At 42.6% G+C, this 24,823-nt stretch overlaps 1 protein-coding gene across 2 annotated transcripts in view; it reads right to left on the reverse strand.

Moving 5' to 3' along the window:
• Window positions 1–656: 656 nt before the first annotated feature.
• The window catches only part of creb3l1 (cAMP responsive element binding protein 3-like 1), a 46,814-nt gene continuing 22,647 nt past the window's right edge, over window positions 657–24,823 (reverse strand). The window contains exons 3-12 of one of the 2 annotated variants that reach the window (XM_088611281.1): window positions 22,119–22,282; window positions 19,273–19,351; window positions 16,273–16,430; window positions 15,072–15,221; window positions 14,277–14,335; window positions 13,168–13,236; window positions 7,450–7,549; window positions 6,495–6,621; window positions 4,436–4,685; window positions 657–3,953 (exon numbers count right to left, since the gene is read on the reverse strand). In XM_088611281.1, coding sequence (XP_088467407.1) covers window positions 3,917–3,953; window positions 4,436–4,685; window positions 6,495–6,621; window positions 7,450–7,549; window positions 13,168–13,236; window positions 14,277–14,335; window positions 15,072–15,221; window positions 16,273–16,430; window positions 19,273–19,351; window positions 22,119–22,282 — 1,193 coding nt within the window. In that variant the 3' untranslated portion in view covers window positions 657–3,916. The remainder of the gene's footprint in view (window positions 3,954–4,435; window positions 4,686–6,494; window positions 6,622–7,449; window positions 7,550–13,167; window positions 13,237–14,276; window positions 14,336–15,071; window positions 15,222–16,272; window positions 16,431–19,272; window positions 19,352–22,118; window positions 22,283–24,823) is intronic. The other variant, XR_015928084.1, reaches the window with a different exon arrangement.

Below are 24,823 nucleotides of genomic sequence, written 5' to 3' on the forward strand. Positions count from 1 at the left end.
TGAAAACCAGGGTGTCTCCAACTGGGCACTTCATAATGCAATTCAAGCACAAATACTTAATTCATCTCCAAGGGTGCAGAACACCACAACTCCAAACCTTAGGGTACCCCATAGGATCCCATCCAAGTTCAGATCTGCAGTCAGATCAGTAACGAATTTCCGTGAATCAAGCAGGACAGAGAAAGTTTCCTGGAATTCAGACAAAGATTGCAATCTCATGCAATGTGACAAGCACGTGGAAATCAACAGACATGAACACAGGGAACAAGAAAGACCTCGTGCAGTCTCTGGTAGAGTGGTCTTGCCCTTTGCATTTGAGAAATAGAAAAAATAAACTGAATCACTGCCTTTGCCCTACAGGCTAGGCTTCGGATTTTTCAAATCATCTAAACAGAGTGTGGGACAAATGAATGGGATCAAGGAAGATTAGAGACTTCGTGCATTGGAAAAGACTCCCAGATAGTCCGGTGAAGTTAACCAGAGAAGGGCAGGTGCAGAGAACACATAAAATGTCAAGGCAGGACAACATCAGGACAGGACGTAGCAGCGGTATAGATAAAACAGGACAAGCTGTCTAAGACACAGCTACGTATGGCTCAGTTAGAACTTCATTCACCGTGTACAAAGAGGAACACAATAAACACAGACAACAAACAGCAGATGCACTTTTTTTTATTTTGCTTCATCCTAATTCTACATGACAGTACATTAACAAAAAAAAAGGCAAACAAGATTTTATTTTCCTTACTTGCACTAGAATATATGCATCTTCCTGTGTGGTGAAAACATTAAAGTCCAGCTGTCCGACTGGAATCCCGAAAAGGTGCCACTGGAATACTAAAATACATTTTTAATACAAAAATACATCACTTATTTACAGTATACATTTTCACTTGTCATGTGTACAAAGGCAATAAAAAATACCAAAGGTACTGTAGACAAACAGCAGTAAGGCGCAGTTCTGAATCTTTTTCAGTAGAGAAGATCAGATGAATCTCCTCTCTTAGAATACATTTTGTGCCTCCTCACACATGGAAACAGAATAGCAACTGGCAGCTGTTGGAACGTTAATGTAATGGAACATGGAGTTAAAATTTAAGCACTGCTTAAAAACTGGAGTTTCATTAAAAAGCCCAATGTTATAAATAAATTATTAACTGAGAACGGGTGATTTACAGCTGGCACTGGAGCAAGAGTACAGGGAAGAAGTCCTGAGCTGCACGCACGCAGAAGCTGTTGCCACATCTGTGCCTTCCTCACACAAGGACATCAAAAGCTGATTTGGAGAAGACTCTGTAAAAATGGGCTTGTGAACCGCCCCAGCCTGCTCAAGAGGTTTTTTCCAGCAGAGGCTGGGACCACTTCCACAACAAATTCTGTCATTCACAACCACCTCGCCAGTTCACCACCTGTGACTGTGTTCATCTGAAGTGCTAAGGAAACAACACAGGTCACAAAAGGGATCTGCGAAAAACGGAACCTTGAAACTTCTCGTTGCTCATCTAGAATTGCTGATACATCTGAGGTGCTACTCCTCCCACAAAAATACAAAACTAAGATTCTTGTTTCCCTTGTCAGTTAAAAACAATAGTTTAGAAAAGTCCCTAAGCTTTTAGCAACGGCAGGCATATTACATTAAAATATAATGATGTAGGCATTGTACTGGGCTGTCTCTGAACAGCTCTTATGCAAGAATGTGGCCATAATGATTGCAATTACTGCACATAAAAAGAAAAATAAATAAAGTCAATAGGCACCATCGTGATTAGAATTTGCACTGACTAATAATGAATCATTTTTTTCATTGTGATTGCTGGACTGCCTGGTCCATTTCAAACTTCATTAGCAGACTATTGGCCGGGAAGGGTGAGAAACCTGTAGCAGCACATAGTTAAGGACCTGCTTCAAATACTGAAGTGCATATTGTATGCACAGTTAGTGCCAACTGAAAAAAACGGATTTGTGCAGATTCATCACAAATCCTAGCATGTAACTCCTACAGACCAGTTTTTTATAGTCTATCAAGCCACCTACCCACTGTTATTCATTTTCCAGGGTTCAGGAAGTCACCTCCCTCTAGTTACACAACAGTTCACTTTAAAAGGGATACTGCAACACTCGAGGTTTAGTTCAGCACCTAGAGTGGTATCTTTAAAACTCCTCCAGCTAAAGGTAAAAAAACATTTTTATACGTACTCTCAGGCATTGAAGATTGTTTTTATAAAAACATTTTAAAGTCAGGTTTTTTTATTGATATCAAACTCCAAATGGATAGTTCATAATCAGTCATAGTGCACATCTTTCACACACCAGCACTTTCTTTTAAAAAACATATTATTCTAATTTTCCCCAAAACAGAGTAATTTAAAGCCATCTCAAAGAATATATTTCAAATTTGAACACTTATGCAGTATTAAAGTTTGGTATTATTCATTTTTACAATAACTAAGTAAAGAATGTTTTCTAGATTGCTTCTTGGCAATTCATTTTTTAAATAGGACATAAATGCCATTTACCTAATGTGTTCCTGTTTAATTTAATTTAAAAGTAAATTAGTGTTGCACCACCACAGTATAGAAGTGTAATTGTTTTCTGAATGCTACTCCTCATAGTGCTCTGAATACATACAACTTTCTTGACACAGAAATAAAGAAATATGTAGATAAACTGTTTAACAGTTAAGAAAACAAGATCATGTAAACATTACATCGTCATTATTATTTACAATGAAAGCCAGTTCCTTTCTCTCATTTTTTCCTGCAACAGATAATGGCCTGCTTGTTTTTGGTGGGTGAAACATTAAATATTTAAAATTCAAGATTTTACCCCTGCCTCCCAGCCAAAACCAAATACCTCTATTTGACTGAAAACCAGAAAAAAAGTAGCAAAAAGAACATGCAATTGAGAGGGTAATTACCTCAAATTTGCAACTAAAAATAAAGTTTATGCACACAGCTGTACTGAAAAGGAGCTTGAAAGGCACTTAAATTTAAAAGCTTGTTAATCTGTAGTAACATATGCTAGAGTCAATGAAAATGGAAGTAATTGTATCCTAGTACAAAGACAGTACAGTAGTTACGTACGGATTTAGCAATATAACCAGACCATGCAATGTGAAACTAAATGACAGCTCTATAATCTGCAAACCCCAGATCCGGATAATTTCAAGAAAGAGGAAATATGAGGCCAGACTTAGAAATATGTGAATTTGCAGATAAAGTACAAATCTTTGGAGTATATTAAGGAATCTCAAGTTTGTAGCAGTCCTGAAGCACAGTGCAATTAGTTTTTATCGAACCACACAGTGAACTTGGATTTGATATATTTTTTTCAAGCAAATGAAGTTCTGAATTCGGAACACCACCACACAACTCCCTAGGGTGGAAATCTATATGTCTCGCTGCTTCCACAAAGTACCCTAGTACCCTTTATTTTTTCGGTGGTGTTTATCCACATATCGACAAGCTCTGTCAAGCACCTCTTCAGCACAGTGACCACAAAAACTCCCACTCTCTCCAAGCGCAGCAGAGGTAGACAAAGCAAATGAAGAAAGCAGAGGTACAGTACAGGATAGAATGCAAAAAGTCGCTTCTGTCCAAATCAATTTCGAAAGTCCTGACATTTATTTTCCAACTGCAAGAAAAACTTCCCTTCCTATAAAAAAATTGGTACTCTGTAAGTCATCGCCTTATTCCTTATCCCTCTTTCCCTCTCCGAGTGGGACATGGAGCGTTTTTTTTTTTGTTTGTTTTTGGCACAGTGTTTTACAAAGATGCCAGGGGGGCTTTTGGGCACTCTTGGGGCACTGTTGAGCTCAGTATGGAGCTGGCCTGGTGCCGTCCAGCCTCCCGGCCGCTGTGACCTGTCCATCGGGCGTCCATCGAGGCTGCGGAGAGCAGCCCCCTCCCGCGACAGGTTATAAGTATTCTGCGTTGCCATCAGGATTCGCCGCCCTGTGGAACAAAAACGAAACAACACGGGAAAATGAAGCGACAAAGGTCAACCTTACAGTGCGTCTGCTGACCCCCTGGGAGAAAGCGTGTCAAATTCAAATGTGCACCAGCTCTGGGTTCTCTGATTCTTCTTCTGAGAAGAGATCACTGTCAATCAGGCTCCTCAGTTAAAAGAACAAAATCAAAGAGAAGCTCTACAACTATGCTACACTAATTCAGAACTTTTAAGGAAGAACTGCACGTCAGCCTTGTCAGATCTGTGTGAGAGTCCATCTTTTACACGCTAATGGTCTATGCTTTGGGTGCACGGATGCCCTTGGTTTCTGGGGTCACCCTGGACAGTGTATGAAAAAACCTTGCAGGGCCCCTGAGCCCCAACCAGAAAGAGATCACTAAAGTCCACCATGATCGCTTCTGGTTTTGCTCTCCGATTTGTTCCCTGAACCCCAGGGCAGCCCAGGACATTGCAGACCTGGCCTCACCTTTTGTGATACTGTTCTTTTTCGTGAATGAACTCCGAGCCCGTCCTGTTGAAGTCCATCATGTCCACGTGAGCCTTGCTGAGGTACTTGGTGGTTTCGTGCTCTGCCCGAGGACTGCGGGCTGGCGCTTCGTCGGGAAAGTCTCGGGGCGCTCCCTCCCAGTCGCCAGGGTTCTCCATCTTGAGGAAGGCGCCGTACCGATCCTCCAGTGGGGAGCCCTCGTCGTAGAACAGGAGGCTTCGTGAGCGAACTGAAACACACCGGACAAACACAGGCAGACATTGATGGGCTGTTCAGTGACGGGGGTCTGACAGAGATTGAGCACTCTTATTTTCAGCAACACTCAACCGTTTGATTTGGTTTGTAAATAAGTCGAGGTGAAAATGTTTACATTGTGAGCTCTGAACCTCCAGCCTGGATACAGATAAATATTTGTACAAGGTGAAAACCAATGGCACGACATTTAGTACTGTATTTAGGGCCTTCAAAATGATACTTGTAAATGGATTGAACCCAGGCTCGCCTCTATCCGGTGAACACACTGAGAACTGATCCGTCAAAGCAGTCAGCCTGTTTACTCCTCCAACAGCACCAGACAAAACCATAACAGTCTGTTATTCCACAGAAGCACGCTACGTAAACCATTTAATCTCTGGTACGTGACGCCTGAACCTGCACCCTTAATGGGTCAAACCAGCGTATCAAAGTGGAGTTTATTGGATTTTTACAACACTTTGAAAAACAGAAGAGAAGAATACAGGTGGCATATGGATCAGGGACACAGCGTCTGGATCATGAAACACATTTCTAATGAAGTTATTAGAGCCATTAAGAACTCTGTTCTGAACATAATGAATAACAAGCAAGAGGTCTGGTTCTTCCTAATGCTTTAATATACCTTATCTGCTTTTAAATGTCACATCTCTACTCTTTTATTTCTATACCTTCAGTTCATCAAAGTACAATGGTGATAACTTCAGACTTTAAACTATGCACTGTTAAGATCTTACAAACTGAAACGTCATAATGCAGCACAACTAGGATATGAAATTCTGTCTGAAGAGGCTTTGAAGTACAACAATCATTTTTCTGCACAGATGATAGATTCTGTTTAAAAAGCCCTTCAGGGGCTATTTCAACTGTTTTATTTAACTATGTGAAATGTTTCTATTTCAGGTGGATGTTATTCGAAATCCGAAATGCAAAACAGAGCTGTAACAAAATGGGGTCGTGGATACATTTCTGAATATACATGATTGGTAATTTCCACACCGGTAAATACACACAGCCTCTGCAATGCTCAGCATTTCCCTTTTTTTCCCCAGATCTGAGGTTTCTACGGCAACCCTGAGCAGACCAGCCAATCAGAGCCGCTAGCAAAGCCTCACTGTTTTTAATTTGACTGTCACAAAGCTGATCTTAAACATAGCTGACTACCCTAGGCCAGGCTCTTTGAACACAAAACAACAGGCAGCTTTCAATTAATTTGTTCAAAACAAGTATACTGTCAGACACTCTCATTTTCCTTATAAGGGACAAAACCTTGATGTACAGTGGTGATACTAATCCTGTTAAATCAGATATAAAAGACAAGAATAACAAAAGAACAGAGGGGAAAAAAGACTTGGTACCTGTCCTCAAAAGAACCAGGTTTTTGTTCAATTTGAGGACCAATAACTTAATGTACGGAATTACTCTCCAAGGGCTCAGCTGTGGGACAGCAGGACATATTTAGTCACAAATATTAGACTTCATCTAATCAGTAGAGTTGCCAAATGTGGTCTATGGAAGTCTGGAATGACGTTTGGGTTTGGTTTAAACAAAATCCAACCCCAGTAGTAAAAATTATAAACCTGGTACCTTTCGGCAGCTTTGCCTTCACAGGAGGCTCCCTGCTTCCGGCTAACAGACACCACCCACCATCTAACCAGTTACCCCTCTTACTGGGAGTCTTGAGCCGATCTAACATAAACCATCCCTCTTCGTTTGGCACAGAGGTGTTAGCTATTCAGATCATTGACATTTCTAGAGAAAAACGCTGGTGGACAACGACACGCACTGTGACTGGTGGTGTACACATCTGCTGAGGCCAGCGGGTTGGATTTCACGGTCTGGGATAGCGAGGAGAACTCAGGCAAGCAGGGCATGAAGGAACCCAGGACCAGCACAAAACACAGCACAGCAACCTGCAGGAGGAAGAACCAGCAGGAAAAATAACCTTTCCAGCTGCACAGCATTCCATTCTGAGAATAAGCTATACTCGTTCCCAATACGGACACGATCAACCACAAATAATGCTCTTCTAGTTTAATAAATCAATTATTTATCATCAGTCCTTATCAGTATATGGGAACGTTTTTTTGTTGTTTTTTTTATTTTTCATAGCCCAACTCAAATTGGCAGGAAGTGAAACACTAAGGTGGGTTGTCTGCTGGAAGTGGAGTGGGGGGGGGTGAAGTGACAATGAAGTCACCATTAGAGGTCGCCAAAAGGTCAGCCCCCAGAGACTTGCATGTCCACACTTGTCAGTTCACTTGTGGTTGTATAATTGTGAATTGGCTGGGCTTTGGGAAGGCTCACACGGGGAATGGTGTATAAAGGTGTGCCATATACAGAAGAAGGAAGTCCAGTTTGGAGATTACAGTGTGGGATAAGTTCAGCTGATAGGTGGGGTAAGTTGTAATAGCTGCTCAACCTGTAAGTCTAGTCTTTTTTTCTTTCATCTGTGAAGCCTCTCATTAAAAAACGCTTCACCAAACGCTGGACAAATCCAGGAAAACCTTATTTAGCACAGTGCTGTTTAAACACCATTAGATATTTTACTAAATTACATGAAACTTAGGAAAGCAACAACTGCACACAAATTAAAAAAAAGTCATAAAGTTTATAACGGACGAGAGGAGAAGCCAATGGCCCAAGGCTTTTGAATGCAGGAAACATTTAAAGTGATTTTAAATGGACAAAGCAGGGAAGGGACAACACAGCTTTATGTGTGGAGAGATATATGCTTTTACCATAAGGCAAGTCCCTGTTTGGGTTGAAGCCATTTTGCAAGAGCGGGGCACCTTTCCAGCTACCAGGACCTGCAGTTTCTGCAGCTGCTGGAGGAGAGACCTGAAAAGCAAACACAAGACAGGTCTGTTAAGCCTGGCACACACCTCAGCTGTGAGACTGGACTTCCTCGCTGACATCATCTCTATATTTCTTCAAAATCAGCCCCTCGCCTCTTCATAAAACTAGGTCTTATTGATAACCAAGTAATGTTTCAAAAAATAAAACCTATTCCTGCAGCTCCCTGGCCCGGTGCACAGAAACGTCTTGCGAGACAGTACAGGCCTGCTGGCCTATCACACCTCGTATGTACCATCACCGCTGTGGTGACGCTGCTGTACGGCGAGGCTGAAGCAGTCGCAGACGTGTGAGGGCACTATCGGCACCCCTCGCTGCAAGGCCCACAGCTCCTGCCCCGACCTGTCTCTCAAGGTCATGGTGCAGGGGAGGACTCTGACACCTCCTGCGAGCGGAGAGAGCCCACCAAACCTTTGACCGCAACAAAACCAGCCAGGACAGGAGGTGACAACGTGACGCGCTGTAAAGCTGCAGGGGGCGATACCTTCCATCGGAGTTTGAGAAAATAAATACGACCAAATTCATTACATCCGTTTTCTATCTGCTGTATCCAGGAGAGTATTACTGTGGAGCTGGAGCCTATCCCAGCAATCAACGGGCACAAGGTTGGGTTCACCCTAGAGAGGACACCAGTCCATCACAGGAGATACACACACACACAAACGCAGACACGTACGCTCTCACACCAGGGCCAATATTCCCAGGAGCCTATTAACCTACCAATATGTATTTGGACTGTGGGAGGAAGTTGAGCACCTAGAGGAAGCCCATAAAAACTAGGGGAGAATACGCAAACTCCACACAGAAAGCACCCCAGAAATTGAACCCAGGACCCCACTGGGCCAACCTAAAGGTACATTTCAAATTTGAATTCAGAAATGTGATCACTTTCTTCGGACAACAAATAAACTGCAGATTGGGCTCACTCCCGTCCTCCTCTTTCTTGGTCTTTTGTAACTTCCCAGCCTCAGTTTGCTTTCAGAAAGTACACAGCGCAAAGATCCAGAGGTCAGCGAGTGAGGCATGAGTGAAAGACAGTTATGTAAACCTAACCTCAGTGGTACTTTTTGGGCAGCCTACAGTATTTTCTTGCTTGCTGCAGCCAAAAGCAAAAATATCTTACAGCTACAACGAAGCCCCTGGCAAAAAGTCAAAAAGTGACGCCCACTGCATCCCTGCACAACCAGCATGTGGTGAGGTAGTCTGGGGTGACGCAGGACAGAGAGCAACGCGTGAAATTATTCTCAACAGCCATACTTCAAAATACGTGAGACCCAATGAAAAACACGTTTTAAAATAAAAAAAACAGTAAAAGTCAAATACAAATGGTGCAGACCTGTAGCTGAAAAAGTTATACACATTTAAATGTGTTGCAATTATTTGTCAACGATATTTCACATCATTAGCACTAAGGGCCAGTGCTTACATTAGAAAAACTAGATACTAGATGTCAATAATTATCTGGATGATGTTGTTGGATTCACAAAAAATGGATTTTTATTTATTATATTGTTGTTCAGTTTAACTTGCTATTCTGTTATCTGATTCTGAAGCATTTTCATATTGTACCAACTGAAATCCGTGCACTATTTGCTGTTATATATCTTAACCACTAGAGGGACCTATCCGTCCAAAAATGTCATCAAATTCTTCTGTTCTTTTTTCGGCTGACTGATGCTGAATGGAATTCCAAAAAGGACTTTCCAGGGGGGTATAAAATACTTTCTACCACGATGTTCTCGCAATAAATTATTAGAGTAAAATAATTCTATCATACCGATGCACTTTTAAATATGTATGACACAAAACCTTTTTTTTTTTTTATTCATGTACAGGATTAAACGGTTGTGTTGATAGCTACACTAATGAAGTTCTCGAAACAATACACTGCATTTGAATACTTGCATGATTGAGTTCTAGATACAGTATTTATCGTTTTCAAATGCGTTTCACCAGCAGCCCTGATCGATTGGAGCACTTATTTCCTTCACATTCCTAAAAAGTTGCAAAAGTCATCCAGTTACGGCTCTTTATAATTCCTTTTAAGGCGGCACTGTCGGTGAATACTGCAGTGGATACTGGAGTAGTCCGCTAGGAGACAAGGGGATTTATCCTTATTGTATCATATGTAACACACCCCTCCTTGGAAAACTCTGAAAGAAAAAACTAAAACTTTTGTGACTTGCTCACATTCGCCGTGATTTAATTAAATACCGGCGCGCAGGGGAATTTCACGTCAATATTCCCTTTGCGTCTCAAAGTGGCTAACTAATTAAAGACAAATTAAAAAGTACAGCAGGCACTCTTCTGTGTTTATGTTTGCTGGCACAAAGTCTGCCTGACCAGCGAAGTGTGTGACTAAATCGTTCCCCGATTATGCGCGACCCATCTGGAGTTTTGCAATAGTGATGGATTATCTGGCAGAAATGCCGAGTGATCACCTTCGTTTTTTTTCTCAACGTTTTCCTCTGCTTGAACCATACACTAATCACTTTTTTAATATATAGACAAAAACTAACGACCAACACCCCCCCGCTCCAATATACCTGGTGGAAGAGAACCACCGCTTACAGTAAGTTAGTTACAAAGTTACACCGTCGTTTCCTGCTTTTACTTTTCACGGTAACTTCCGCGTGTTTTGGTCACTATAGTGGGACCTGGCTGCCCTGGGAGGTTCTGAGGTTTAATGGTGGGGTTTTGGGCTGGTGTGGAGTCGATCTGAAAACAAAAACCGAGCACTAAGAGCAACCTAGTCTGTGAAGTTTTTCTCCCTTTTCTGGTGTTTTTTTCCAATTGCTCTTCTGAGTTTTATTCGGAGATTTCCATGACTAAATAATCAAAGCAAACTTTTTATTTGCACTGTAATTATAATGGCCACGACATTCCGTCACTGCTACGCGAGAGCTGGAAATATTCACCAGCAATTAAACATCTGTCAATAGCCACTTAAGACGCAATAAAAATAAATGCGATCTACGTATCTGCGAGCGTTGTGTGATAATGTCAAAGCTATGACCTCAGTTAAGAAGATGAAGGAGAACATCCTCCACACTGCAGGTAAATAGCCATTCGCTAAGAGTTTCCACTTATTTTTTTATTGTACTGTATATGCAAGCTATGGAAAACGACTAAATGTTCTGTCGCGTATGGGGTGCATTAGAATCACTCCACTTGATCTGCAAGACCAGATTCAGCCAACGTAAATTCCTCAATGACTCGTTTTTTGTACCTCCCGCTGCCAAACCCCGTCAATGCTTAATAGAGCAGCGTCTGGGAATTTCTACAAAAACAAAAGTCATGTTCCATGGGATTTCTCTCTGGTCTTTTTAAACAAAAAAACCCAAAATGAAACCTGTTTAAATAAATTCCAATTGCCACATCAAGCCTTTTATGTAGGGTATACAGTCAGGGAATACAATCACATGTCAGAAGTTGTGAAGGCAACATACTGTACTTATATTTCATTTCTATTTATAGTGAGATGGTTTAGATACATTTGAACGGAGAGTGGCATTTCTGATATTGCGCTGTGCTCTGGTTTTACCCGGAGGACACAAAGTTCAAACTAAATGGATGTGCATTTAGACCCAAGAACAGGAGGCATTTCTTTACTCAAAGGGTTGTGAGGGTATGGAACAAGCTGGATAGTTGTGTTGTTGTGGCTATTACCCTGGATGAAATCCTCAATTAGCGACTAACTACTAAACAGAAAATGTACTCCCATCACACATGACTTTCTTAAGTTCATCTTTTGATCCCATTCCAGCCTTCAAAGGATTGTTTCAATTAATTTCAGGCTTTATTATTTATGGATTGAATTGTTTCTGGAGCTTTGATCTATCTCTAAAACAAACATGCATAGGAAAACTTCCTGATTCATATCAGCATGGACCCAGTTTGCAGTTACTGTATGTAACCTACAGTAGCAGGGGAGAAGGAGATTCAACATTTGCTATATTATAGTGCTTAAATCATCAGTAGTCTGCAAAGAACCTGAGGTAATGGAGACAATAACATCTAGAACTAGCATGTCCAATCCTGTCCAAAGAGGGTCAATGTATCTTCATTCCAACTCAGCTCTAAACAAGCTATATATACATTATAAACAAACTATATGAACAAGCTATATACTGTATATAATAGCCAGCAGCTGTTTCACCCTACAATTTACAACTGGTAGCACACTGAAGCTCAGCAGCTGTGAGCCTGGTCAGTACCTGGATGGGAGACTCCTGGGAAAGCTAACATTGCTGCTGGAAGAGGTGTAAGTGGGGCCAGTGGGACCTAATGCTAATGTCCTAATGCTAAATAATTTTTACACTATATGCCGTCCTTTGGGTGAGACATAAAACCGAGGTCCTGACTCTCTGTGGTCATTTAAAATCCCAGGATGTTTCTCAACAAGAGTAGGGGTGTTCCTCTGCTGTCCTGGCCATATTTCCCCCTGGCCTTTATCAATCATGGCCTCCATACAAGTCCACCATATACATATACTGTAAGTGTAAGGAGTTATTTATATTTTTGACCTGACTTTGCTTTCTGTCTTCTCTGGTCCCCAGTCAACCCTACTTATTAAAACAGCTCAGTGTGCCAAGTTTGTAATCATTCATAAGATCACTAGGAAGGCTACAAATGAGAGGAGGCCATTTTGGTCCATCTAGATAATTTGGTTCTTCGTAGTTAATTAGTCCCAGGATCATATCCGCTTGTTTTTTCTTGAAAGAAGACAGTGTATCAGTTTCAACAACATGGCTGGGCAGCTTGTTCCACACTCCCACCACTCTTTGTGTAAAGTCTCCTGTTTTCAGTTTGAATGCACGTCCACATAGTTTTCACTTGCCTCTTCTGGTTTGAATTTCGCTGTTCATACTGAAGAAGTCTGCTGGGCTGACGTTATCGAAACACACTGGTGCGCTCCAGCAGAGATTGGCATAAAGGCACAGGGGTTGCAGCTTTAAAACCCCAGTCCTGGGAAGAAACACTGTAAATGTGGTCCTGGTAAAAGAAGCAATGTAACTGAGACCTCTCCCTGAATTAAAAAGTTTGTTTGTTTTTTAGGTGTTTTGCTAACAAACGTTTTGATCAGAAACCAAAGCCAGGCACAGTGTGACTTTCTCCATTTGTAGGCTACATCATCTGTCTTGACATTAACTCTGTTCCCTGTGTGGAGCATAAATACGATTTTCATGGTCTTTCAAAACAAAGGGATACATTTGTGCTTAGAGGGGGCTCCTTACACATTCAAATTGATTTCAGATGTGTATGCTTTTGCATATGCAAGGGATAGCATTAAAAAAGGTAATCTACTGTGCCAGTCCCATGCAGGCACAGAAAAAAATTCCCTGCAGCTAAACCGACATGCATATTGAGAAATTCAACCTAGATAATTCCTTAACCTCCTCGTGTATGTATTTTAGTTAATGAGAAACCTCTTGCAAGCAATTCATGGAACAATCCATTTTGATATAGTCAAACATTCAAAGTCAAATCTGGCTTCTGCTGTTTTTTTGTCTTTCTTTGCTGTTTCTTTCTTGAAATATTTGATTTCTTCAGTAGAGTTTTGCAGAAATTAATAAACACAGAGAGTCTCTCCTGGCCCTCACCTGTTGGCACTCTCCAGCGTTTCCACTTTCTTCCACAGCTCGTTGTTCTCCGAGGTGTATGTCTCCACCCTGCACAACCAGAACACCCACACTCTTAATCACAGGATCGGAGCACACACCATCACACTTTTCTCATGTTTTTTTCTCATGTCTCTGGCCTGTAGCAGCCCCGATAAGACTGCATCTATCAAGGGCAGCTCAGACATTTTGAAAGGCCAAAGAACACATTCAGATATACTGTGTGTTTCCAAAACATATTTGGTAGTCTATCCATAAAACTTTTTTTTGCACGACAAAAAGAGTAGTGTCAGGCATATTGTCAATGATCTGCTCCATGCTTAGTTACTCTTCATTCTTCACTTCCTCACTGCTGCCAATATTCTGTAGTTCTCTGTCTGAGGCACAATACATCTTCATTAGGCCTCACCTAACATGGTGTTTATCTACTGTACTTCAGTCCTTGGTGCCTCTAAAAGGTCTACATTTCTGATTCAACTGGGAGATCTAAAACTTCTGAAGTCATACAACTAAATAACATCCGCTCTAAATTTTGCCAAACCAAATTTCAGTCGACGTGACCAATCACAAAAGATAAACCCTACAGTATATCTGACAGCAGCATAATCCATGAAAGAAGAAAGCCCTGTCAAACAAGAGTCTATCATTCATACCTGTATTTTTAGTTTGAAGATGAGTCAAAAGTTCCATGGCTATTGTCTACTGAAATGTTTGCCACTTTGTTTCAAGGTAACAACTGATCTGGTTTTTGAAGATTCTGATCAGCGTGAATTAAAGTTTGCTAAATGACAAGCTTGGTTTCTTATCACCCAAGATCATCTGGTTTAACGACTATTAAATTCATTATAACAGAAGGAACCATGAGAGGAGTTGAGTAAATTGTTGATGTTTAAAGCACAAATAACGCCTGGATTGTGTCCAAGATGTCTAGGACAAATACACACACATTCTTAGGTCTTCACAAGCTTCAGAAGTTAGCTAACAAGGAGTTAGTCCCTGCAGTACATGATTCTGTCTACATAAGGTAGCCAAATAAGAAATATTTCAATTAACAAGAAATTAAGGACCCACTGTTGAAAAATCAAGCTTACTTCTTCTCTAGGCACTCCACATACTCCTTCTTCTTGCGCCTGCTCTCCTGAGCGGAAATCTAATTGGAATAAAAAGGTACAAGCAGCTTTCAGAAATTGTAACATGTAAACCCATGTACAGTATAATGCCAAGAAAAAAAATCAACTTTAATACAACCTAATGTTTACTTTTAATTTTCATAAGCAAAGCATTAAGAGAAATGTTTATTTTTATGGGCGGCATAGCATTTTGTCCACTCTTGAGTCTTTTACATAAGGAAACAAAAAGATGAGAATCCTAAGACTAGCAATTGATTCAACTATTCAATACCAAAAGAGGACTGATTGCTTTAACTCGGGCAGTGTTTACCATTCATTTTCAGTGATCACTTTTTACTCCTGGGGTTGGCGCAGAACCAGAGCCTAATCTGGTAGCAAGGACACAAGGAGGGACCACATCTTGAATGGGATGCCAGTCGTTTGCATGGAATTTAGCAGGGCACACATGCACACAGAAGGAGCCCCAGGTGGGAAGAGCAGTGAGGAGCGATGAGAACAGCACACCCTGCCATTACAGCAGGATATGGAGAAACCAAGCATCTGCATCTTCGTTCCAGCCTGGCAAAACCAGGTTTCACTTCCTGTCTTCTGGAAAGAAGAGGCTCTGAAATTTCAGAACTTCATCTGAAAAGTTTTAATATAATGTCCCAATTTAGTCACTGCAGGACTTTACACAACACAGCTTCTGAATTGGATTTTCCTGAAGAGCTAAATCAGCCCCAAAAGGTGCAGGTGTGCCAACAAGGTTTTAATCACCTTGTTCTTGATCTTCCTCCTGACCCTCTTCAGTGCCTTCTCCTCAGCCTTGGTGAGGGGCAGTTTGTTGGGCACAGGGTAGCCCTCCGCGATGAGGGTGCGCTTCTCTTCCTCTGTCAGCATCAGGGGTCCTGAGGTTCCCTGCAGCTTCTGCGGGACGAAACCAGAGTGGAGGCTCAGTGCTGGCGGCCACACAGCAGTGTGCTTGGTCTGCAGAGACCAGGAAACATGAAGCTCCACTGTTCTCGCTACAGCAGCCCTTCCCAGAATTCCCTGCCTGTGGTACTGTAGATCTTCTCCGGCTACCTCTGTCACTCTGACCTCTGTCTCTCCGATTCCCAGTTTAATCTGGCTTTGATTCAAATCAAAACCACAGTATATGACCGTGATTATGTGGCAATCATTATGTCTGTATTGCTAATGAAAGGTTAAATTAAACCAGTTCTACACTGCAAAAGATATTTCAAAACAATTTCACTTTCCTTATCAAACACAAGGCATTTTTTTATTTGAATGACACTGCTGAATCTGCTCCTGATTAGGACTGGGTTAGTAATAATAATAATAATAATAATAATAATAATAATAATAATTGCTTACACGTATATAGCGCTTTTCTGGACACTCCACTCAAAGCGCTTTACAGGTAATGAGGACTCCCCTCCACCCCCACCAATGTGCAGCATCCACCTAGCATCTACTAGTATCATGCTTCTACCCAGCATGGTCTTGTTTGGAGGATCTGAGAAGCGTGCAGGCAGACTTCAAGCTTATCAGATCGCAAGTGACTTTCTAGCCAAGTCTCAAGCCTAGCCGAGAGCTATTTTCTTTTTATCTAACTGGGTTCCCTAATCAAAAAAGATGTCTCTCCTGCGTTCTTATCAGCAACGGCAAATTCTGAAAAGAACGCATCAGCACGATGACTCACTCCTACTCCAGTCAACCGAAGCAAGTGTGAAATACATTTTTCAACCTCTTGGCAGCCCATTCTCATCTGGGCTCCTGTTAGCAATGTGGTCCGAATCCTGAAATGTTTCCAAGCCGCGTGGTTTTGAGAAGCAGGGAAGGTCTCACTGGTGTTCAGTACATCGTCTGGAGGAGCCTCAAGCAGCCGATGAGAAGAAACATCGGCATAGCATGCAAACCCGGGGACTTCAAAGGAGGTAACCGGGCAGGCTGGCTGGGCAGGGCGGCAGCTTACGTGGGGGGCGGTGAGGAGGGGCGAGGAGGAGATGGCGGTGGAGGCGCGGGGGGGCAGGCGCGCCGGGCTGGAGGGGGGCAGGGAGCGGGGGCTCTGGGAACCGTCGCTGTCGCTGCCGTGGCTGCTGGGAGGAGTGGGCGGCAGCTGCAACTGCTCATCTGCCAGAGGGGAAAGAGGGAACAGGTCAAGAGAGCCAGCATGGTTTCGACAACCGGGAGAGGGCAAGCACCAGTCAGACTCGTAGGACTGCACGCCCCTGGCTGTGGAACTGAGGAACAGGCCACCCAGCCGTTTTGTTGAAGCAGATACCCTGACGTCTGTCAAGAAGCAGCTGAATGAGATTCTCCAATCAAGACAGGAGGCAGTACTTTACACACAGGGATGTGGGGGTTTGGAACAGGCTACCCAGTCATGCTATCGAAGCAGGCACCCTGGCGCCTTTCAAGACACAGCTGAATGAGATTTTCCAATCCACCCCTTCGCACGGTAGTGGGAGGTCTGGAACAGGCTTCCCAGCCATGCTAATGAAGAAGGAACCCTGGGGTCTTTCAAAACACAGCTGAATGAAATTCCCCAATCAAGACAGGAGGCACTATTTAACACACAGGGATGGGGGGGGGCGTTGGATCAGGCTACCCAGCCATGTTATTGAAGCAAACATCTTTGCGTCTTTCACGAAACCTTTGGATCAATTAGCTACCAGCAAACAGGCCAGATGTGCCAAATGCAACTGTTCTTATGTTGTTATGAACGACCACTGTAGGGAGTATGCAGCTTTCTAAAATCACAGGTTAAGAGGCCAATTAAAACCAAAAGTCAAAACTGTTTGACTGCTGCTTCTGATGACACTAATAATGCACCCATAATGCCCCAGCCCTGGGAGACAGTGACATGAATTGAACCCACTCGTCTCAAAAAGTCTGACAGTATTAGAATATTAATCATACTCTAAAAAGTAAATGTGACTTCAGTTTTCCCAGGTCATTTAAAATTCCTTGATCAATTCAAAGTCCTATAATGCCAAAGAAAGTCCACAGAGGGCTGTTCTTAATAGCCTCCGTGTGAGTGCAATAAAGAATTTTAAGATAAAGAATGCAGAACTGTGCACTAAATTGTAAAAATGGATTATTCTGAGAAATGCTGGACCGTGCATTTAGACTGGCCGCATTCCAAAGTACGCAAAACTAGTTTAATTGTTGTTACTGGAAACGGCAGAAAGCACTGGGTAAATCTTTGTATAAAGCAGACACATCAGAAAAGAAATAATAAATGTTTCCAGCTTCCATTCTGCAGCTCAGCAATTATTAGATATACCCTGCTCTTATTAAACAATTAAGTCTAGCAATGGATAAGGAGATTGGGTTAGGCATTTAAAGATGTTTATTTTGTTGCAATCCTTTGCAATCATCAAAGCATTTTCAGCATCTTCAGCAGTCAGTAAAGTATCTTTTCAACAGAATAACTACTGTAGGTGATCTGAGAGGCCAGCAGGTGCTGCTGTTTCAGTGCTGCATGTCAACCGTCATTAATGCTTATTTTGGTGAATCTGCATGGGTTCTCTATACTCCTCCAAGGCCTGTACCATGTGTTTATTTAGATTTGCAACGTTTTCTGGTTTTCTGTCATGCTTTCTCTCTGTTTTATTGTACTTTTACCATTCTTCACTTCACTCTTCGTTTCCAATAGGAAACCCGGATGCATTAAACATTATTCATGACGTCAGTGGATATAGCATTGCTTCTATTGCCATTTACAGCACTTTGCACAACCACAGAGGATTCTCTTCTAATGTGATGTAACTGAGTGCACTACCTTGGTGCTAGCTGTAACACAGGCACATAGCAGGTCGGAATTCACATGCCCTAGGCTGTTTAAATGATCCATTAATAATTATGTTTAGAATTCAAACAGAACAGCACAGGGAATAAAAACACACTACAGACTGAAGCTTTTGTTAAAAAGGAATAATTCTCAACTGCTGAAAGACTGGAGAGGTTTGACATTTTTGGACCCAAGACCCACTAATACCCGAGTCAAACAAGACCTTAAAATACCTAGTGTGGGTGTTGGCAAGACAATGAGGCTATAAGGGGCTGAAGGACAGGGTCTGCCTAAGCACCGAGGCGTGAGTATGGTTACTGTGCCTGATCTAAAGACAAGCCCGGTGAGTGGTACACTTCAGGAGTTAGCTGCAGACACTCCTGAATGCAATAAAATCAACAGTAGAAAAGGACTTCTATTCCCAAGAAACACAGCAAACACAATGTCCCTTGTGAAATACACACAGGCTACTTACTTTACAAGTTCATTTTGGATCAGTGTACATTTAAAGGCCTGCAGACCTTTAAAACTTAAGAGTGAGCACATTATAAGCACTGCTCACCTGTTTAAAACACCCGACCTACCCCAGACCCAGAGGATTGAGTATCGGTAGGCATGGGTCTTGAACCAAAGAGGTATTTTCCCAGGAAGAAACAGGAGTGGTCTGCTTTTACCATGGAAACTGGAAACTGAAGCACAGTGCTGTCTGTGTACGACTCTTTGTCCACAACATTAGAGCACATGGGGGGAAGGAGGAGCCCAGATTAAATAAATCACTTAAATATAGAAGCTCCATAAATTCTGACATTCTTATTTAACCCATTTAATAATCATGAGGGGAAATAATGGGCTACAACCAAACCTCAAGAGGACTACCATAACAATTAAAAACTCAGATTTACCATAAAAAGTTATCACATTTACCACTTTTACTTTTGTCCCACTGGGAAGACGTGAAAATGCTAAGGAAAAGTTAATGTGGCCAAATAACACAAGGGACATTTCTCCATTTCTCTGCTGAGGTAATGTTATAACAAGCTGCACTGCGATGAACTTACTGCAGAGCGACAGGTTTTTTCAACCAATGGGGTCCAGTGCACAATAACTCCTTTCCATACAGTAGGTTCCCACAGTGAGGCCAGGCCGTGTGGCTGAGAAACAGACAGAACTTCTACAAACCTGATGGAACGTTGAGGAACTGGTTAACGTCTCTGGGCTCAGCTTTTATAGGTGGCAGGGGACTCAGAGCTTTTGGAGCCTGGAAAGGGAAGATGAAAACGAAGATCAAATGAGTCTCCATTTTTAAACGATGGCCAGGGGCCGAGGGGTTGAAGGCAGTCAGTCCACAAATTAAAAAAATCAGCTCTGCCTGCAGATCCCTTCTTATACCGTGGTTCTCATATCAGGTGAGGTTTTTTTCTTTATGCATGCTATCCGTAATTGAAATTGGATTCGAAATAGGCCAATTTGGAGAAACCCCTTCAGGGGTTCTTCTTAAGTGTTAAAAAGTACTTTCTTCAAATACTTACTTGGCTGCCTTTCAAAACCCCTCAGCAGCCTTCCGATGTATTATGTTTCTGATACCCATTCATAAACAACGCAGTGTAATTGTAATCACAGAAAAGCTCAAAACTTCTGCTCATCCTGGGGAATCCAGATGCTTAAAGTGAATATATCAAAACCCCAGCACACAGGGTAAGAGGCTTGAGTGACCCATCTGCTTGCTGCACAAGGGGGAGAGGCTTTGTATAAAACACAGGCATTGATGAATGACTCAGACAGTAAACACAGCTGAAAGCTGCTTAAAACAATCTCTGTTTATTTTGAAATGGGTGCCATTCATCTTGCCACATGGATTTTGGAGAAGAACCAGGGAAGAAGTAAAAGGCCACTCCACAAAGTATCGTTAACCCACACGTCTGGGTTTAGTTTTTATCTAAAAAGAAGGAACTGAAACCAGACCATACAGTATGTCCCAAAAAGTGCATCACCTACAGTATAAGGCACGTAGCTATCCTTGTACTGACTCTCATTACCTGCTATAGTTAGTTAAAGGAGCATCACAGTATTTTATACCCTGTAAGCATTATCGCATCTAGAATTTGTCCTGCCCTTGACAGGCCTTGTCTTTTCTTAATTTCCCTCTAGTTTTCATGCCAGATTTTTTCCTAAATTAATATTGCACAATATGGCATTCACTCATAAGATTTTTCTTTACGCCTTTAAACAACCGTGCCTTCTCGTACGGTCAAAATGTTAGCCATCATCCCTATGAATTTAAACTGGTTTGTTATCGGTTGAGGAATTAATTGCTCTATACTACAGGCCTGTTGATGTCTTTAAAATGGCAAACAATGTCAAACAAATCAGATTAATAATGTGTTAGGTTCAAAGGAAATGAATTTTCCAGCTATGATATCTTACAAACACAGTGTGCCAAATTCTATACAGTATGTGGTGAAAAGTTCAGACTCAGATATGAAGAATGCAAACTCTTAACACGAAGCAGTGTGAAGACATTAAGAAGAGGATTACTGCTTGGAAGGCAGCACTGGATGCCTGGGTCATTTAAAATTCTGATTCATTCCATCAAATTTCTCACTGGCTATTACTATGCTTGCTTTTCCGAAGAATGTTATGCATTTCATAGCACTGCAGAGGATGAAGACCACCCGGTCTCCAGACAGAAACTTTTTCATAGCGTAGACCACTACTGATAAAAATGAAATAGACACAGACACCTCCAAATAGACATACAAGCATAATTAGGCCAGAATGTGTCACAGTTATAAATAAATCAAAGAAAATCAAAAAGTGAAAAATGTAGGAACCATCACTGCATGGACAATGACAGCAGTAAGTCAAGGAAAAGTCTGGATATTACAAAATTTCCATCGTGGGCCCAAACCTTCCCCTGTCGTATTCACATTCTGCTCCATATTGATTGACTGATCAGGCGGAAACGCACTAATGTATACCAAGTACATTGATATTCCTCACATATATTCGATTTTCTGCAGTTATTGTCATTATATTCAACTCGTACCTAATTTTTCCATCCAGAAACTAGCTTGCATTGTGATTCAGTCATCTGACCATCCGTTATCCAGTACAGAGTCGGGGGAGACGGAGCCTATCCAGGCAAGCAATGGGAGCAAGGCAGGATACACCCTGGAGGGGGCGCTAGTCCACCGCAGGGCACACACTGACACAATCACACACACACACGCACTTGCACCAGGGCCAGTTTTCCCAGAAGCCAATTAACCTACTAGTATGTCTTTGGACTGTGGGAAGAATCTGGAGCACCTGGAGGAACCCCACACAAACACGGGGAGAACATACACAGGAACCCCTCCCCAGAAATGGAACCCAGGACCCCAGAGTTGCAAGGAAGCAATGCCAGCAGCTATATCCCCCTGCAGCCCACAGCTGGCAGCCCACTGGAGCTCAGCAGGTGTGAGCCTGGTCCGTACCTGGATGGGAGACCTCCTGGGGAAAACTAAGGTTGCTGCTGGAAGAGGTGTTACTGGGGCTGGTAGGGGGCGCTCACCCTGCAGTCTGTGTGGGTCCTAATGCCCCAGTATAGTGTAAAACCGAGGTCCTGACTCTCTGTGGTCATTAAAAATCCCAGGGTGTTTCTCGAAAAGAGTAGGGGTGTTACCCCAGTGTCCTGGCCAAATTTCCCATTGGCCTTTGACCATCATGGCCTCCTAATAATCCCCATCTCTGAACTGGCTTCATCACTCTGCTCTCCTCCCCACTGAGAGCAGGTGGGGCTGCACACTGGTGGTGGTGGAGGGGATCCCCATGACCTGTAAAGAGCTTTGAGTGGAGTGTCCAGAAAAGTGCTATATAAGTGTAAGCAGTTATTATTATTATTATTATTATTATTATTATTATTATTATTATTATTATTATTATTATTACTAACCCAGTCCTAATCAGGAGCAGATTCAGCAGTGTCATTCAAATAAAAAAATGCCTTGAATCTTTGCTAGCCTTTGCTTTTCCCTTGCCCTTACCATGTCCTCCGGGGGGTTCTCTCTGGGCGGGGGGGCCAAGTTCAGCGGCTGCGGGGGGTTGCCCATGAGGGGGGACGGGGCTGGTTCAGCCAGCAGGTTTGGCTCCTGCTTCACCAGGATGGCAGTCAGGTCATGACCGAAGGACCAGATACTCCCATCGGAATCTGCAAAACAGCGGCAAGCACAAACAAGGCTGAGCACCGAGCGCCAACACCCCAGTGCTCGGCCCAGCACTGCAAATGCAAATATCACGCAAAGGGCTTCAGCCCTGCTCGGGGTGATCTAAGCCCCAGGACGGTAAAAAAGTCAAGAGTGAGCTGTTCCAAACACCACAGGCTGTGCCCTGTGCACCTTAAACCACATCAACATCAGAAGGCAAGCTTAGACAAAGAATGATTTGGGCTTTTGAAGGTGGTATCCGCCATGCATAATGATAAGAGCCTGCACATGGGGATTTTGTATTGTATTGAATTTAAGAATATTGCATTGAATTCATTCTGTTTATGCCACCTTAAGTTCTGCACTTTTTAAACTGTTTAGTAATGGCTTTGAACATCAGTCTCATTGGACAACACATGCATCCACTCAATAAACTGTTTATGATACAGTAATAACGCCCAGGAGCTTGTGGTGCTTTTGAAGAGGGGCTTGACAATAAACCACCAGGTGAGACACACTCCTCCTGCTCTTCAACACATGGTTTGGAAGGTCCTCCGTAATGGCGGAGAGCTAATGTGAAGCAGATTGCGTTGCTCGCTGGAAAGCCAAATGTGAGACCCAGCGGCCACTCGCAGCGGCACTGCACACGGCTGAAGCCCTTCACGGTCCTTCCTGTTAAAGAGTCTTGCTGCTGATATTTCAAAGTGAAGCACAGGGTTTGGAAAAAAACAACCGGGGGTCCTTGTTAGTAAGGAGGGCTTTTTCAGCTGTCTTCAGTGATTGGATCGATCAAACATCACAGGGCCTTGTAAAAGATGAGGGCTTTTCTTTCAAGTTTGATTTTTAACGAAAGGCACGTTGCGGTCCATCAAAAGAACCTGGAGGGGAAGAGGAAATGCTACAGTAGGAGATTCATTACGTGCAATATATAAATCTTTTACAGTTTTCCATGTAAAACCTGCAGACTACTCAGTGCCAGGATCAATGAGCTTATTTCATCCTATACATCTCAGTAGGCGCTGGAGTTCAGTCTATGGAGCCTTTATCAAAAATACAGTTAGAGGTAAAGATTAACTAGGATGCAGCATTAACCTAATTCTTCACATTAAGGTCATAGCCACTATGTTAAAAAAACAAGGCTTGTCAACATAAAGACTCTAAGCACCTTCTTGGAACTGTATGCACGAATATGTTCATATTGTCGCCCTGAATCACCCAGAACTCAAAGAAAGAAAGAAAGATCTATAAATCATGACATTTCACATTTATTAAGATCTTAAGGGCTCCGTCAGTTCCGCGAACACAAGAGAAACATGAATGACATGTGATGGCTCCTGTAACTCATGTTTTCACAGTAATCAAACCTCAGTTATTTTTCAGGTTTCATCTGAAAGGAGCCGAAGCCATTTTCTCAAAGTTCCGCCTTTCAACGACCATCAGTATTTTAAACCACCAGGCTACTTCTTTCTGTGGGTTAATGAAGCTTTTCCACAGGCTGTGGAAGACAGGGCACTGATGCTGGCCCCTTCTGGGGTTCCCATGGGAACAGGATTACAGCTCAATAAACACATCCCTGAAACTGAAGGTCAATAAATAAGATGGTGACAGAGCTAAATAATCCTGCAACAAAAGTGACACGCAGAGCTCTTGTTACACTAGCAAATGAAATGTCCTAACAAAACCACAACATAATGGTGACTTCTAAAGCTGAAATGTTGGAAATCAAGTCATTACTAATTGATCTTCACATTTAATTCTTTTTTAGGTTATCAGTACTGCACATAAAAGGGCAATAGCTAACAAATACTTCCCCCTCAGGTGAGATCTCTCATGTTTCTTAAAGGTCCGCAATGGAAAAGATACATCATAAGAAATCTTATGCTTTATGAGAGCTTTAATAATAATTAATAATTGCTTACACTTATATAGCGCTTTTCTGGACACTCCACTCAAAGCGCTTTACAGGTAATGGGGACTCCCCTCCACCACCACCAATGTGTAGCATCCACCTGGATGATGCGACGGCAGCCATAGTGCGCCAGAACGCTCACCACACATCAGATATCAGTGGGGAGGAGAGCAGAGTGATGTAGCCAATTCATAGAGGGGGATTATTAGGAGGCCATGATTGGTAAGGGCCAATTGGAAATTTGGCCAGGACACCGGGGTTACACCCCTACTCTTTTCGAGAAGCGCCCTGGGATTTTTAATGACCACAGAGAGTCAGGACCTCGGTTTTACATCTCATCCGAAGGACGGCGCCTGTTTACAGTATAGTGTCCCCATCACTATACTGGGGCATTAGGACCCACATGGACCACAGGGTGAGCGCCCCCTGCTGGCCCCACTAACACCTCTTCCAGCAGCAACCTTAGTTTTTCCCAGGAGGTCTCCCATCCAGGTACTGACCAGGCTCACACCTGCTTAGCTTCAGTGGGTTGCCAGTTGTGAGTTGCAGGGTGATATGGCTGCTGGCTAGAGGGGAAGATGGCTAGGTGAGATTTGAACCCCAGCCTTCACAGTGCTAACCATGTAGTATGGAGTTT

Source organism: Lepisosteus platostomus, chromosome 18 (assembly GCF_059453375.1).
Source record: "Lepisosteus platostomus isolate fLepPlt1 chromosome 18, fLepPlt1.hap1, whole genome shotgun sequence".
Classification (NCBI taxonomy): Eukaryota; Metazoa; Chordata; class Actinopteri; order Semionotiformes; family Lepisosteidae; genus Lepisosteus; species Lepisosteus platostomus.